The sequence below is a fragment of the Eptatretus burgeri genome, chromosome 3 (assembly GCF_056783735.1).
Source record: "Eptatretus burgeri isolate ZD-2024b chromosome 3, Ebu_testis_v1, whole genome shotgun sequence".
Taxonomy (NCBI): Eukaryota; Metazoa; Chordata; class Myxini; order Myxiniformes; family Myxinidae; genus Eptatretus; species Eptatretus burgeri.
The window spans coordinates 59,516,967-59,535,068 of NC_140963.1; the positions used below are offsets into that span (position 1 = coordinate 59,516,967).

Sequence of the window (18,102 nt, forward strand, 5' to 3'; positions counted from 1 at the left end):
ACCCGAGCCAAGAAACTGCTTTGGCTGAACCGACACTTTGCAGAGACCATGGTACATGATCTGATTATTTTACATGGAACTTGTACCCAATCATACATGCAGTATTTTGTAAGATATATATGTGATTAATTGTGTCTGAAGTCGGAGTTCATAATGTGGGAAAACACTTGCAGCAGAATTTGGTCTCTTCTTAGTTGGTAGTTAGCTTTCTGGAGTTTCATTTTCACGAGTTGACCTGAAGCCCATATTGGAGATGCTTGGCAGGGTTAAAATCAATGGTTTAACTTGGCAATCAATGGTAATGGCATGTGGATTACTTTTAATGATAGTTATCACAAGCAAGCCATGGTATACCTACGCGTCTCAGGGCAATTACTTGGCACAAGCACAAAAGACTACTTAAGCAGTGTCACCCAATCCTGCAAAAGTTGCAAGAGGATTCTTTGACAAAAAAAAGTATTTTAAAGACCGATTGCCAGTGTTTTTCCTGATTTCAGATTTTTAAGTTATCAGTTTTTATCATGATTTATGAAAAGCAGCACTCCAGAATCGAGATTTTGCTTGTTCTCATGTGAAGTATTTGCTGATAAATGTGGTTGACAATTTCAATGATTATAAATGGAATAATGAGAAACTGTTTCCAATGCTTGTGGAAGAGGGGAGAGACAGAGGGTAAAATGGCAACGTACTGACAGCAGGATTACAATTGGGCACAACAAGCAAGGGAAAGAACGCACAGGAAATGAGGAGAGATGAGACGGGAGGAAACACGAACTTGCAAGTAAGAAGGTTGGGTAGGGTCAATGGGGGTAGAAAAGATCAATGATAGGGATGGGGAATGACTTGAGTTGGTGGTGCATTTCTTACTTGAATCTCTTGAGGGAAGAATCCAATTGAACAGTTTCAGGGAGGAAAGGGAACAGAAGAGCAGAAAGCCTATATTTGGGGAGTTTAACCAGGATGGGGTTACTGTAAGAACAGGTGCTGGGGATGGTCAGAGGCCTGAGAGAGCAGGGGAAACTCAATCAGAGTAGAGTTGGTAATAAACAGTCAGACAGGCCACTGACCTGTCTGTTATCTCACAGTAACATACCTTATGCCTCATTCTCATCATTGGAGATGCGAATAATGTTGAAAGCTTTTATAAGACCATCATTTAATCAATATCGTAATCAGCAGTGTGAGGTGACACCTTACCTCTAACAGAGTCTTGAGGTGGGTGATGAGATGGAAGGGGGTGTGGGGGTGAGGGAGCAGACAACCTGAGATGGAGGTGACAAGGTTTGATAAACTTGTGTTTTGTTCCCTGTAGAATGCCACTTTGGCAGTTTGGTGGCTATTGAGGATGAAGCCAAGCACTCCTTTCATCATTTTGAAGCTCACATGTGTTGTGCTCACCTTTGGACAGGTATATAGAATATGCTTAGAACTGCTTCTGCTTGTTTGATGTCGTTTTCTCTTCCCGTTGTGCTTCTGACATGGCTGGTATGTTTTTGTCAGGAAATGGAATCCCATCGTGAATGATTCCTGACCATTTTGGTTTATTCTTTCTGTGCTGTTATACGATGAGTTCTCTTCCTTGCTTGTTAAGTGCCTCTACCTTACCTTAAGTTCATTCGACACCATCAAAGCGAGTTGGCAAGACATTTACATTTAGCCTTTGTTTCATGTTTTGTCAAATTGGAACCATTTTTGTTTTATGAACAGTTAAGTTTATTGTAAAAGGTAACTTGGTTCTCGATATCGACCAATTACAGCAAAGCTTCATTAGTTGTGGATTTGCATGTCCATGGTGTATGTCTGCATACTTATTCACCATTCGCGTTTCCTCCCTCGCCGGCCGGCCCTCACACACTTGTTGGTGTTCCTGGCATGCTGTGCCTGTTTGTGGTGAGCATGTTGAAGTCATAGAGAGATTCACTTACCTTGGCAGTGATATTCATGTCTCTGCTGGCTGTGAGTCAGAGGTCAGTAGACGTCTGGGTCGGGCCTGGGGAGTCATGGATTCACTGGATGATGGGGTGTGGTGCTGCCGGTACCTGTGCGGGAGGACGAAAGTCGAGTCTTCAGGTCCTTGGTGCTTCCAGTCTTGCTCTATGGATGCGAGACTTGGACTCTGACCAAGGATCTGAGACGGAGACTTAATTCCTTTGCTGCCAGGTCTCTTCGGAGAATCCTTGGCTATCGCTGGTCGGACTTTGTGTCCAACGAGCGGTTGCTGAGAGAGACTCAAATGAGATTTGTTACCTGCATAGTCCGTGAGCGCCAGCTGGGGCTGTATGGACAGGTGGCTCGTTTTCCTGATGCTGATCCTGCTCACCAGATTCTCTCAGCGAGGGAGTCTCCAGAGGGGAGGAGGCCAATGGGCTGACCACATGCCTCGTGGTTGCAGCAGGTTGATCAGCATCTCAAGGAGATGGGGATGGGCCAGGCATCTGCCTGGGGGATGGCCAGACGGAGGTCCCTGGAGTACCGGTGGAAAGTGGACGCAGCGACGTGCTGCTCTGGCGCGTACTCCCATACCTGACCTGACCTGGCATGCCACGTCCTTCCGCAGCGTGGTTGGAGAGGAATGTGTTCCCCACACCCCAACCATGCATCCTCTTTGTGTATGTCCTCCATCATTTAAACATCTCACAGTACCTGTGTATAATTTTTGTAATTTATTTACATTTTTCTGTAATGTTTGCACTTAATCATGCCTCCTAAGTATACAGTGAGTGGTGATGGGAAATTTAGTGCAAAGAGACAATAAAATGATGACTTTGAGTCAAAAACTGGAATTGTTGGATCGGTTGGCAAGAGGTGTACAGCTTCATTGACGTTCCTATGAAGTACAGCTTCATTGACGAGGTACTATGGCATTAATGAGTCCTCTGTGGACTGAGGATCTGAATGGGGAAAAACGTGCCTCTGAATGGACCTGTGATGCGTATTATGGATATGCTTATTTATGAGCGCATGGTCCAAACCTCTGTTGGTCCAAACCACCAGTTCAGATACCACAGCTTCGCACATGCACGCACACGCACACACACTTATTATTCATTTTATTATTAAAGATAAATAGTTTATTCAATGGGACAGAACACAAATAGAATCAATCTTGAGATTACAGACAGAAGGGCAGGTATTCACAATAATAGTTGGACAGATAGATATTGATCTTAATGTCTCGGTGGAGTTTTAAGCATATTGCATCCTGAGCGGTGGACAGGTGCTGCTGCCATGCAGTTTGAGTCCTCCTCCCTGAGATATTCGCCGGCATGTGCCCAAATATGGTTAGGAAGGCATCCAAGGAGGTGGGGGCAAGTAGAGCATGTGCAGCAACAGTGCAGCCAGGAACCAAAATTGAATCAAGCAAGTGAAGACGAACCATTTTCTGCCTCAGCTTTCATTCGTTATCCTCGCCCCACCAGGCTTCCATGACTCTCGGATGGGGCCAGCGCTGCCCGTTGTGGCGAGCCAATGGCCAGATGTCATGGCCATTGCAGTGAGGCACGGAGAGTCGTGAGGGTTGTCGAACTCTGTTTATTGCCCATCCGAATGCACACTACTGTAGACTACCGCTCGCCTCTAGCGGCGCGAACACCTATATGCCCTGCAGACACGTGACCACCACATTACTCCTCCACGCCCCCTCAACGCTCCCTGCCAATACACTACACTCACAGTCTTGTGCACTCACCAAGTCGCTGAGACCCTGACACCCAATAAGGATGCAGACAATTGCCAGCACTATCCATCAGCCTGGTTGCCAAGGCTCGGTGATGCCACCATTACCCCACCTGGACCCGAACTGTTTTCGGTCTCGGGAGAATACATGATGAGACGTTCTTATGCTATCTTACCACTAAATTGGACAACACCTTGTAGTGGTAGTACGAAGGACACTTTGCACTCAACACTGACCTTAATACAGGGGAAAGGTTACTAAATTCTTACCATGATTGCAAAATGCATGATGATCTTACTTAATATATCTGCTCCTACCCCCATCCCCTTGAATGTAACAATGTTTGTTGTTCCATCATTCCAGAAGCTCTAAGATGATTATTCGTTCCCATTTGAGTTTAATTATCTATACCTGTTCTTTGAATAGTATCAATTCACACGTAATGATTTCAATCATGTTTTTTTTTTAAATCTTGTCCAGTGTATTTTATATTAATAGCATATCTTTGTAATTTTTTTTTCTTTTTATATTGTAAACTTGACTTTTAAGTCTTCAGACTTTTGTCATGTCTTTGTTTCAACTGAATAAAACCAAAATTTAATTGAATGCAAATTGAACCTCCTTCTCTATGTTTGACCGATCCTATCCTTTTTTTTGTTTTGTTATCCACAGGGAGTTATTTCCTTCTGCTTCTTTGGCATGGACAAACAAGTTATTCTTGACCCACTCTATACCAAGTAAGGCACCACATTAGTAATCTGCATGCATTTAACTTTCATTGTGTGTGTGTGTGTGTGTGTGTGTGTGTGTGTGTGTGTGTGTGTGTGTGTGTGTGTGTGTGTGTGTGTGTGTGTGTGTGTGTGTGTGTGTATTGTTGCGGCCACGGGTACCGAGACACCAGCTTGTCACTCATGGGGATTAATCCCCGGTTGTCCTCGGTGGAGCCGGACCTGGGGCCACTGCTTACAATTAACGTTGTGGTATGGTGGGTTGTTTTAAAACCACGAACACCACCCAGTTAACCACGAGTTCCAGTGTCCACCTTCTAATTATTCCATTTAATTAGAGGTCACGTGATTACCTGAGCGGGGAGCGTGCCCTTGGCAAAGCACCAATGTTATCTCGATTAGATTTTAATTAGGGCGGCCGATCGTTTTCATCGCTGGTGCGTACCGACTATTTTTGGTCAAATCTGTGGTAATTACCTTCCAGTCTATATCGGTTCGGACAATGCGAGACCAATGGAAGGAAAGGACAAACACGGACAGGTTGGAAATCGACAAATGATATGTTAATAATAAAATTAAAAAGGGAAAGAACTTTTTATTCTTTGAGGAAAATGAAAGAATAAATTTCAAAGCAAAATCAATCAAAATGCCAGGAAAGAGACAAAGAGCAGATGCTTATCAGGGGGTTGACTGACTTACAGCTAAACACAGACATGGGTACCCAACAGATCATTCGGATGGGAGGGGGGGGAGGGGGAGGAATAGTCTCTCTCACCAGAAAGTAGTCATCCGTGAAATAAAAACGTCCTGAAATGTGTACGTGCGTGTCACGTCCGTCGCCAGCACCCAGCATTGCCATGCACCCTCTCGCGAACAGCCTTGAACGCCAGTCGAAGTCTGGAGGGCACCGAGATCGTCTGTCGCGGGTTTAGACCCTGGTGTTGTTGGTGACCGACCCGTGCCTCACTTGTTGGCGGCGCTGCTCACACCCACACGTACCACACGCTCGCTTGCTGAAGCACTGGGAAGGATGAATTGTCTCGTTGGCGCTGGTCAGACACCCATACACGCACCACACGCTCGCTTGCCCAAGCACTGGGAAGGACGAATTGTCTCGTTAGCGCTGGTCAGACACCCACATGCGCACCACACGCTTGCTTGCCCAAGCACTGGGAAGGATGAATTGTCTCGTTGGCGCTGGTCAGACACCCACTTTTTGCTCGCTCTCAAGCTTGCTTCTTGTTCTCTTCACCCACCCTGGCTTTCTTTCGCCCCGCTTTCCCTCTCACTTTCCTCTCTCCCGCTTTTTCTCTCCTCTTTCGCTTTTCCTCCTCACAGAACGTACCTTCCGTTCGTTTTATATCTCCGGGCCATCTCCGCGGGTGCAGTTCGCCCCAAGCTCACCCCGCCCCACTTGCGCACGGTTATCATGACGACCCATGCACTCTCAAAAATGGCGGGCGTCTGAGCTCGCGAAAGATTGTTGCTGAGGAAGAATGGGGGGCGGGCTTCAGAACTCGTGAAAGAAATGTGTGTAAACGTGTCTGTCCTAAAGAAAAAAGCTTCCCATAAGAGAGGGGATCTATCCTTTACCCTTCTCAACGCATCACATTTAAGATCCCATTAGACATGGGGATGGGGCTAATCTGAACATGCATTTAAGGAAATGTGTATATATATATATATATATATATATATATATATATATATATATATATATATATATATATATATATATATATATATATATATAGTAATCCCCCGCTATATCGCGGTTCACCTATCGTGCCCCCGGTTCATCGCGGATTTTCCCTTGGAACCTAACTATTTTTTTCTGTGGATTCCCCCGGTATATCGCGGTAATAATATATAAAATATATATTATTTAAGCAATAAATTATAACGCGTGGTGCTCGACCAGTCACACAATGCACGAGACAAAGTTTCACTTGTGAACTTCGAATATTTTCTACGTTTTTTTTCTCCAAGCCCCACGATGCCGCCCCAACGCCCTGCACCTTCTAAGCCTCTAAGGCTTCTGGCAAGGAACCGAAGCGCCAGAGGAAGGTCCTGACGCTCCAGGAGAAGGTGAAGGTGCTCGATATGCTTCGGGAAGGAAAAAGGTTTGCAGCAGTTGGACGAGCACTGCCAAGGCGACCAGACCAGACGAGTCGATCTCTGGCACCTCAAACCCGATCACTGCCAAGGCGACCAGACCAGACGAGTCGATTTCTGGCACCTCGACCCGATCACTTTTCAGACACCCACTTTTTGGGTCCAATGTTTTTTTTATCCGAAATGTGTGTATATATGTATATATATTGACGACCATGTCTGGCAATTGTTAACCAGACCAAGAAGATATATATATATATATATATATATATATATATATATATATATATATATATATATATATATATATATATATATATATATGTGTCTGATGTTTGTTACGGGTTTGAGGTGTTGAACCAGACCCAACAGCTTCACCCACCACGAACAACATATATCTTCTTCTTCTTCTTTCGGCTGCTCCCGTTAGGGGTCGCCACAGCGGATCATCCGTATGATCCGCATACTGATTTGGCACAGGTTTTACGCCGGATGCCCTTCCTGACGCAACCCTGGTCGCCTCTTACGACACAGGGATATGGTACACCTATTTTAACCGGGGTATACACCGGCCCAGTACACTGGTACTCATTTCGCCGACCTCGGAAGGATGACAGGCTGAGTAAGCCCCCTGGTGTATTAATTCAGTGGCCCAACGGGGCTTGAACTCAGGACCTTTTGGATCCCAAGCCGCAGCCCTAACCACTGCGCCAACAATATATATATATATATATATATATATATATATATATATATATATATATATATATATATATATATATATATATATATATATATATATATATATATATATATATATATATATATATATATATATATATATATATATATATATATATATATATATATATATATATATATATATATATATATATATATATATATTTTTGCCCAAAGAATGTGAAACCATGACCACCAAGATGCTTTCCAAAGACCTCTGGGATAAAGTTGTGGAAAGGCACAGATCAGAGGATAGGTTTTAAAATATGTCAAAGGCCTTGAGCACAGTTAAGGCAATTGTTAAGAAATGGAAGGCGTATGGTACCACCAAGCCCCTGCCTTGATGAGGCCGTCCCTCCAAACTGGATGACCAAGCAAGGAGGAGACTGATTAGAGAGGCCACCAAGAGGCCAATGGCAACTTTGAAAGAACTACAGGCGTTTATGGCAAAGACTGGTCACTGTGTACATGTGACAACAATATCCCAAGCACTTGTGTATGATATTGGTTGGGGAAGTGATAATTTGGACTGTGGAACCTTTTCTTAGAATGGAAGAAAACTGACCACTTTCAAGCAAATGTGATATGGTTTTGTTAGGTGGCTGTGATGATTTCATGTGGAAATTATAAATTGTTGCTTTGTAAATTGGTAGAATGTGTTTTGATTGTGATGTACTGTACTTTGAGTTGATGCCAGAGGGCCATGTCTTCTCCCCCCCCCCCCCCCGCTCCCCTCCCCCGCCACATTAAATCAAATTTTCCATCTCTTAAACGATTAGTTGAATAAATCTGTTTCCTTAACATTTCTGCTGTATGAATAATAACTCATTTTGGGCTGAATTTACATTAACAGAGCTGTGGTGCCTTTTTTTCATGCAGTGTATGCATGTTGTTGGGTCGATGTGGAATCCAATGGGACACTAATGGAGGAAAATCTCATCGAGCAGTGTTGTTAACACGTCTTCAGTTTGAGAAGTATCACCTTTCACGCTGTCTGCAAGACTTGGCACCACACAACAGGTATGGAAATTTTGGAAGCACAAGGATTGGTCCGAGGAAATGTTGAACTTAACCAAACATCAGGTTACTGTGTGTGTGTATATATATATATATATATATATATATATATATATATATATATATATATATATATATATATATATATATATATATATATATATATATATATATATATATATATATATATGTGTGTGCAAGTGTACATTGCTGGGTGGTGGACATGTGCATGATTTAATGTATTATCTTATTGTTTACGGGTTCAGGGGTCACAAGGGGAGTTTCTTGGACCCACTTCCCGTTGATGACCCTGAAGCCGACAAGCCGCAGATAACTCTGTGGTATGACAGGTTGCTTGGCAACCGTGGATACAGTCTAAGACGTTTAGTTCAGGCATGGTCCATCGTGGAACTCCGCTTTACCCTTCTGGTGAATTAAACCTCCCACATTGGGTTCCGTGTTCTCAATGCCCTACTGCTGTCAATCAAAACTGTCGAGCGATACCATAAGTGGGATGTTGTTTACTGACGAACCATAACGAAACAGCGGGGCAGTCTTTGCACACTATGATCTCTTTGCACACTATGATCAAAGCAATGGAAAGAGGTGATCGGGCAGTTTGAAAAATGGTTTATAGAGGTTTAGCAAAAGCATGTATCTACAATAACGCAGTGTTACACGAGATCCCACCCCTCAGCACATCAGCCCTCTTAGTCAGTCAACTTATCACGATTCTACACACAGCACACGCTTCAATCGTTCCTGGGAAAAGTAAACAAGTAAGAGTGATAGACAGGGACAAGACAGCAGAAGAGACGAAGACAGCGTGTTTTGTTGGCCCATCACTCATCCTTATGCAAGTTGGTGGGCTTACCTTGGTCCTTGCATTAAAAAGGGGGGGGGAGAAGAGGAGAATAGACGATGGGCAGAGTGTAGAGAGAGGTGCAGGCAAATGCTTGCAATGTGTTTGAGGAAATTTTGATATGAGACTCAATAACCCTGTCCTAAAAAGGAATGAGGGCATAGCGTTGAGTACTCTTGTGTTTTTAAAATGAATGACTTTGAGGTAGGGAAAGCCAGAGATAGATTTTGTAAATCAGTGTGTGTGCCTGGCGCATCCAGAGAAACTCCACGGCCCTTCAGGTCTCCATTGCACCGCGGCACCAACCCGTTCATTTCCGCAGTTTCAGCCTCGTGGATTCGTCCTTGACTTCACTTTCCCCAGACGTGTGCAAGCCTGAGTCCTTGAATTCTCCCAGCTTGTATTGGCATTGGGAGAGATGGGGTTTAGGGACTTACCAGCATCTCGCTACACTGTCGAGCGCTATTTTGGTCCTTAGATGCTTGTCCCATGTAGTTTGATCCCCATTGGTCTGTCCTTTCTCCATGCGAACCTCATTGGTCGAGCCCAGCTCCTGCAATGGAGCCGACGTCCAGGCTCGAGCATCAGCTGTCGACGTCTGATGCAGGCACTGCATGCTTGTGCTGTTTTATTCTGATGTTGATGTTGAATGATTGGCTTTGTTATGTGGGTTTTATAATGTTGTGCGAGACTGTGATGTTGAGTGTAATGTTTGTGTGTTGCAAAGTGTGCATGCATTGCATGTGTGTTGCAAAGTGTGCAAGTAATGAAAGTTATAAATATGTGATAATACATTGAATCCTCGAGTGAGTAAAGTTTGAATCGTGATGTTGCGTTGATGGGTTGACTGACTGTCAGGACGCAACTGAGGTTGTGGATCTATTGATGTTGGTAATCCACTGATGTGGATCTGATGATGATTATTTTTTGTTATTGAAGGCTTCAGTTGTGGACTATATTGTCGTCATAGAGGCCAGGCCTTAAATAAAAGAACTGCATTGATCGAAAAGTAAGGAAAGAGAGAATAGTCTAAGAGTTTTTGAGAAAGTAAAAAAAAATCTGCTTTTTGAAAAGTGAAATGTCATAAGTGTTTGGGAAGAACCTCCCCAGGTGTGAGAGCAGTACTCTCTACAAGGACGAATCAATCCTTTTTAGGTCATCTCTTCGAGCATGACCTAATAATATGGGTGTCGATGTCCTTCGATCCGTCCGTCCGTTCACAATGAAGTTGAAGCGGGAGATCTGGTCATTAGTGATCCTGATAGAGGTCGATGAGACGTACACGATGGTTTGACTTTCAAGGTCACCGAAGGTCAAGGTCAAGGTCACGAGGCCTTTGAAGTTGCGAAAATGACGATTTTCAAAATCTATCTCCTCCTACATTTCTCAAGCGATCTTGAATTTTACTGTGGCATTTGAATCTATGGGACAATATCTAAATTTGATCAGGCCGGATTTTCGATATTCGCTTTCGTTTTCGTGTCATGTGACTTCAAAGTTTGCAAAAACTGCCCTACCTTCAGGAGGCTATATATTCTCTACTGGGCATGGTAAAAGTTAGTGAATGGTGTCATTGTTTCTCGCAGAGATGACCAAGCTCCCGCACGAGTGTATTTTTATAGTTGGAGCAACTGTTCAGAGGAGAAGAATCTTTGACATCTGAACAGAACTCATTTCTTTGAGGCAGACTTAGCTATTTGTGCAAAGTGTGGATTCCAGGATAATCCTGGGCTGAAAGGGTCAAAACCTTGAGGAAGAATGTTGCCTAGCTGATGATCCATGCAGTTGAGAAACCAGTCAATTGCTTATTAGTTAAGGTTCTTCCTTTAGGTAAGGGAACTATGTTTTGAGGTTCACAATTTAAATAACTAGTGCGGGCCCATACGTGCGTGGCCGTACGTGCAAAAAATAAAATAAAAAAACACTTTCAAACCGTGTGCCAGAAACAACAACCATACAGGCCGTTCCTTTGCTCTCGTGTGCCCGTACGTGCGTGGCCGTACGTGCGTGGCCGTACGTGCGTGGCCGTATGTGCAAAAATGATGAATAAAAAAACTTTCAAACCGCGTGCCAGAAACAACAGCCACACAGGCCGTTCCTTTGCTCTCGTGTGCCCATACGTGCGTGGCCGTACGTGCATGGCCGTATGTGCAAAAATAATGAATAAAAAAAACTTTCAAACCGCGTGCCAGAAACAACAGCCACACAGGCCGTTCCTTCGCTCTCGCGTGCCCGTATGTGCGTGCCCGTACGTGCAAAAAAACCCAAAAAAACTTTCAAACCGCATGCCAGAAACAACAACCACATGGGCCGTTCATTTGCTTTCGCGTGGCCATACGTGCAAAAAAAGAAAAAGAAAAAAAAGAAGAAGAATAATGGTGACGTCAATCGTGATGTCATAGCACCGTGTCCTGTCATTGGTTTGGTAAATAAATGGCCATAACTTGGAAGCCACTTGTCCGATTAATATCAAACCTTGAAAAGGCACATACTCAGGTCCCCAGCAATATACCTGGCAAGTTTCAATTAGATCGGACCAGTGGTTGTCGAGAAACAGCGGTTGCAGACACACACAGACACACACAGACAGACACACACAGACACACACAGACACACACAGACACACACAGACACACACAGACACACACAGACACACACAGACACACAGACACAGACACAGATTGCTGGAATTGTAGATAGATGTTGAATATAGGATGTTGTGAAATTAACATAATTTACAGCAATCTTTCAAATCGTATTATATTTTAGGAATAGTCGACACTGTACAGTTTATTAAAAGTGTGCATGTGTTTGTGTTAGAATTGGTGTTTGTGTTAGAATTGTTTAGGAACAGAAATGAAAAAAAAGAGGTTGTGTGTGTCGGTGTCAATCAGGAGTGGTTTCCTACAAGCTCACAATTTCTTTGCCTACCCTGCACTTCACTTCCCACACTTTTCACCAATCATAAGAATTTTTTTGTTTTGTTTTGTTGTTTTCACTCTCCCAGTCATTTTTATTAACCACATCATAACACCAGTAGTTCTGTTTTTGGTAGTTAGTGAAGAAAAAGGTGTTTTGAGTGGTACCTTTCAAGTTAAAGTTGATCTGGGATTGCCAGAGGAATAGCCAGAGATAAAACCATTGGTGACACAAGGTCTTTAAATAACATAAAGATCCCAAATGGTTTTAGTTGGGAAAAAAATTCGGATTTAACTGTACAAATTAACGGATGTGGATTAATCTTGCTTTCTGTATGTTCCCGCAGACCGGGTCAGTTTCGGGGACAGGAACTGGTGGACTGGCTTGTAGCAGCCGGTCTCTCGTCTGACAGAACTAGTGCCACAAGCTATGCAGAGCAGCTACAGAGAAGCGGTCTACTGACAGGTCACAGCTCAAATTTTCGAGATGGGTTACACATTTTCTGGTGGACACTGTAGTTGTCCACATTTACTGGTCAAGCTAAGATTGTACAGTTGGGACAAGTCCTTCTCATTGTTCTGATCGTGAAAATGCGATTGTAGGTTTAACTAAGGACTTATTGCAGTTTGTGGGTTTTTTTGAAGAACACAGGGTCTGGAATCCTTGTGACTGCCTTTTCATGGTTGCTAAACTCCTCTATGAGGGCTTCACGAAGACAACCCTTTGATGAAAATGTTCAACCATCGATTCCCAAACTGTTACAGAAACATCCATCCCTTCCATGGTTTATTGGAGTTGGTTTAACATCCATCGTGAATATTTACATTTCGTCGCATTATCAGTGTTGTGATTATTAACTTAGTCCATGGACTATTCATCGGGGCATTTGGTGAATGACAAAGTTCATTTGGATTGTCAAAGCCATAATCAAAATCGTTTTTTTTTTAAATCTTGGGTAAATGTATTTCTCAGAAATCTTTTGTGTATATCATCAGTGTTTTCATTGCATCTGTGTATTGATTATTACTGACACCAGTGCAATGTCAGCATGCATTTCTTTGTTTGAAGAAAAGACTGCCAAATGGATGTACTCCACTGGCAAAAGGTCTTGTCTTTGCACTACTTTTGTTGTCCTTAATTTTAAAATGGCATTAACAAGTGTTCTATCTCAAGGAGGTAAATGCAAATCAAACATTTTCTCTGATTTTTTTTTTTTCCAAGTTGAATGGTCTCAGAGAAATTTTTTTTTTTTTAAAGCACCTGTTGTATGGCTGCTTCTTATGGGAATGTGTGTGCTCAAAGTTGTTTTCAAGAATGTGGCATATCTCATGAAAGGATGCCTCTTAAATATCACAAGGAGAGACTGTTTTTTGCAGCATCAAAAGCAGTACATCTCCTCAATCTGCTGAACTTTACCATCTTAATGGGTGATTAATATTTGCTGAAGTAAAATTTAAAAGGTCATTAATATATAATTGGATAATTTTCCTGGCTTTTCTTTTTCTGAGGTTGTTTATCACAACGTCAAAATAAACTTTGTTCCACTGCCAGAACTGTTTTCATTCAAATTTATTGTTTACTGTCACTGCATTTAACTCTTTTATCTTGATCATACACTGTTGCAGAATATATATTGAGTAGTAGTATATTGTCTGTGTCTGTGTCTGTGTCATGTTGTTTTTTGTGGAGTTCGAATGGAGCTTTGTCATGTGGAATGTCATACACCCTGCAGGGTCGAAGGTGACTAAAGGGTTGTTGTTAGGAAGGGCATCTGGCCATAAAAACATTGCCACACGAAAGGGTACCATGATTGGAGCCCACAAAAAGCTGACCCCTGCTCAGGGATAAAGGCTTTAAAATGGTGTGATGATGATGTTAAGGTTCATAGAGCAGCTTAATAGGTCCTTCCACCGCATGACATTCCAATGACAAAATAAACAAGAGGTGCCAGGCACAACAAATCACGCCCATTTAAGGCATAAAGTTATTTTGGGGATCAAATTTAAATTTGATACATCCTTAACCTAAATGTTGATTATAAGGAATAGAATAAGGAATATTTTAGTCTTAGTTTGAAGTCAATTAAACCATTTTTGACGAAGTTGAGTGAAAAACGATTTTGACCTTTTCGTCACCTGACCTTGACCTTTGACCTAATTTGACCCAAAAGTTAATGGGGTCATCCGAGGTTCATTACCCACCTGTGGATACAATTTGGCAGTGTTTGAGCCAGCCGTTTTTTGAGCCAACAGTCTTATTGACTTAAAACAAGTGTTTATAACAACACATTTGCTTCTTCTGACCCAGTTTTTTTTTTGTCATAAACCACGATTTTTCTGCAGAAACGTGTTTTTCATCAAATAGTTGGATTTTAGCTTGTTCCAAATAAAACTAAAATTTGCAATGACAAATTATTCCTTCAAAAACAGTCTTATTTGCTTAAAACTAGCGTTTATAACAACACATTTGCTTCTTCTGACCCCGTTGTGTTTTAAATCGCTATTCTCATGCAGCAACACATTTTTCATCAGATAGTGTGTCTTTTATCTTGTTCTCAGCAAAACTTTGCAATTTGCAAAGAAAATTGATTCTTGCAAAAGCGGACTGGTTTGCTTAAAACAAGCGTTTTTAACGACACTTTGACTTCTTCTGACCCCGTTTTTAGTTCTAAATTACTATGATGCCAAAACACGTCTTTCATCGAATAGTATGTATTTTAGCTTGTTCAAAACAAAATGAAACATTTTACAAGGAAAAATTATTCCTGCAAAAACGGTTTCATTCCCTTAAAACAAACATTTTTAACAACACATTTGCTTCTTCTGACCCTGTTTTTTTGTCATAAATCACTTTTTCTGCAGAAACGTGTTTTTTTTTTTTATCAAATAGTGTGTATTTTAGCTTGTTCTAAACAAAAAATATATATTTTACAAAGAAATATTATTCATGTAAAAATGGTCCTTTTTGCTTAAAACGCGTTTTTAAAACATGTGCTGCTTCTGACCATGTTTTTTTTGTCATAAATGACTATTTTTCTGTAGAAATGTGTCTTTCATCAAATAGTATGTATTTTAGCTTGTTCTAAACAAAATAATACATTTTACAAAGAAAACATTATTCATGCAAAAATGGGCCTTTTTTTCTTAAAACGAGTTTTTTTAACGACACTTTCACTTCTTCTCACCGTTTTTTGTTCTAAATTACTATTCTCGTGCCAAAACAAGTCAGTCTTTCATCGAACAGTTTTTTTTGCTTGTTCTAATCAAAACAATACATTTTACAAGGAAAAATATATTCCTGCAAAAACGGTTTTATTCCCTTAAAACAAGCATTTTTAACAACACATTTGCTTCTTCTGACCCCGTTTTTTTGTCATAAATCACTATTTTTCTGCAGAAACGTGTTTTTCATCAAATAACATGTATTTTAGCTTGTTCTAAACAAAAAATATATATTTTACAAAGAAATATTGTTCATGCAAAAATGGTCCTTTTAGCTTAAAACAAGCGTTTTTAACACATTTGCTGCTTCTGACCCCGTTTTTTGTCATAAATCACTATTTTTCTGTAGAAACGTGTTTTTCATCAAATAGTATGTATTTTTGCTTGTTCGAAACAAAAATATACATCTTACAAAGAAATATTATTCATGCAAAAACGGTAGAATTTTCTCTTCTATCCTCACCTTATTCAACTATATCATACTGTTTGAAACCAGTCCATCTATCCTCACCTTGTTCAACTGTATGTTTGAAACGAGTCCATCTATCCTCAACTATATGTTTAAAAACCAGTCCATCTATCCTCACCTTGCTCAACTGTATGTTTGAAACCTGTCCATCTGTCTTCACCTTGCTCAACTATATCACACTGTTTGAAACCTGTCCATCTATCCTCACCTTGCTCAACAGTATGTTTGAAACCTGTCCATCTATCCTCACCTTGCTCAACAGTATGTTTGAAACCTGTCCATCTATCCTTACCTTGCTCAACAGTATGTTTGAAACCTGTCCATCTATCCTCACCTTGCTCAACTGTATCATACTGTTTGAAACCTGTCCATCTGTCCTCACCTTGCTCAACTGTATGTTTGAAACCAGTCAGTCTATCCTCACCTTACTCAACTGTATGTTTGAAACCAGTCCATCTATCCTCACCTTACTCGACTGTGTTTTAAACCAGTCCATCTCGCCTCACCTTACTCAACTATGTTTGAAACCAGTCCATCTATCCTCACCTTGCTCGACTATATCATACTGTTTGCAGATTGGGCTTGATTGGCAGTATCCCCTGTTGGACAATTGTGGATGCACGCAGACAGGGTCGGACAATGGAGGGACGGATGCAGGTACGCCAAGACCAAGCTCCTTTTATATTACAGATTTGCCCTGTCGCCTGTGTCCTATTAAATTATTACATTACCTTAAGATTGTATGTGTACAGAGTTCCCACCGTTTTTGCCATGGTGATGTTTGGGTTTATTTGGGATCTCATGGAAGATTAAATTGGAGTAATTTTAACATTGCTTTAGACCATGTTTGCAATACTCGGACAGGCGAAACTCCAAGTTTACTTTGGTCATCTACAGAGGGACCTCCGTTGTTTGGATTCCGCAACTGGGCTGGTTGGCGTGGATAACACACACAACAGTATTACCGTAAAACAGTATCTTTTTAATTTCATTTTATCAATGTATCTTCTGCAATGTCATACATTCTACATTTCCTTTGCAGTGAAACAATAGTCTCCATTTTTCCACAACCTAGTTTCTATAAATCATCCCAGTTAAACAAATTCTCAAAAAGCACAACATAGTCGCCTTTTTTTTTCAATCAGCAACCACTGCTTCTCACTCATCCATACTTTTATTGACATTTTGCATGGTCAGTTTAAATATGCAGTCAACACTTTGTGAACTCGCAGTATGGACCAACACACATAAAATTTTAAAAATTATTAATACCAACCTTTATTTGAATATTACACACATACACAGACCAAAGGAGCCAACAATACCAGTTTTGATGCAATCTGACAGTGAGAATTATTCTACCCAAGGTGAGTGTGTCACAAATTGGGTTGTGTCTCTTATCTCTTGTCTCTTACCAAAAGACAGACCAACACCAGATGAGATTACAACAACGTTTCTTCAAGATGCCAAAACTTTTGGTAACAATTAATTCTTCAATGATAATTCAGGGTAAAAGCAGCAAATTTGTTTTTATATACATTCCATGAATTGGTCATCAGAAGGTTAATGTCAAAAGGGTAGCTCCAAACGTAAGTGCAATGAACAATGTGAACATTCAAAGACAAATACTTTTTTGCAACGAGTTTTTTTATGAATGTGCATCGAAACATTTGGTAACTTTAATTAAAGTGACTATTCTCAAAAGTGTAATCAGCTGATTAGTGAAGTGTGGCTGATGCTGTTTATTCCTGATATGTGAAACACCCTATCATCCATCACTGCAGAAAACTGATATTTTTGGAACGCCGGGCACATGTAACTTTGTTTAAAAAAAAAAAATCTCCATGTTGAATATTTTGTGTTGATCGCTCAAACGGTTGTGGATAAAACTAATTTAAAAGTGAACAAGTCTGAAGACGACGATGGTTCACGAGCAGTATTTGACGATGTAGATTGTTTCAGAAGTGAAGGATGAGACAATGTGATAATGTTTGACCAAGTCATAAAAATGATCAACATGATGTGGTACAGTGACAGGTTATAAGCTGAAAAATGTTGAAAACCCGGTTTCGTTCAACAACTTTCAAAATTTGACCTTTGCATAACCTTTAAAGGTCCCAAAACAATGTTGTGGACATTAAAATAAGGAAACAGGATACGTGCTATAGCTTATTGGAGTTAGTTCATCGAAGAAGGTCGAAAACCCGGTTCGATTCCCACAACTTCGAAAATTTGGCCTTTGTGAACTTTAAAGGTCAAAGGTCAAGGATTCTGACCTTTGGTGCAAAACTTCCTCTGGAACATTCCAGGAACAATATAACATCATATAGGCTATATGGCATTTCGCACTCCTC

At 41.1% G+C, this 18,102-nt stretch overlaps 2 protein-coding genes across 9 annotated transcripts in view; one reads left to right on the plus strand and one right to left on the minus strand.

Annotated features, from left to right (window-relative positions):
- LOC147029999 (lysosomal cholesterol signaling protein-like) overlaps positions 1-13,605 on the plus strand; it is a 91,415-nt gene extending 77,810 nt beyond the window's left edge. For all 4 annotated transcript variants that reach the window (XM_085873599.1, XM_085873597.1, XM_085873596.1 and 1 more), the window contains 4 exons: positions 1,313-1,408; positions 4,349-4,413; positions 8,140-8,280; positions 12,405-13,605. In XM_085873599.1, the coding sequence (XP_085729725.1) occupies positions 1,313-1,408; positions 4,349-4,413; positions 8,140-8,280; positions 12,405-12,576 (474 nt within the window). In that variant the 3' untranslated portion in view covers positions 12,577-13,605. The remainder of the gene's footprint in view (positions 1-1,312; positions 1,409-4,348; positions 4,414-8,139; positions 8,281-12,404) is intronic.
- A 3,298-nt stretch (positions 13,606-16,903) lies between these two features.
- Positions 16,904-18,102, minus strand: part of LOC147030000 (mitochondrial protein C2orf69 homolog) — a 30,344-nt gene continuing 29,145 nt past the window's right edge. For all 5 annotated transcript variants that reach the window (XM_085873603.1, XM_085873604.1, XM_085873607.1 and 2 more), the window contains one exon: positions 16,904-18,102. This exon is cut by the window's right edge and continues 2,760 nt beyond it. The gene's annotated coding sequence lies outside the window, so the exon portion shown is untranslated.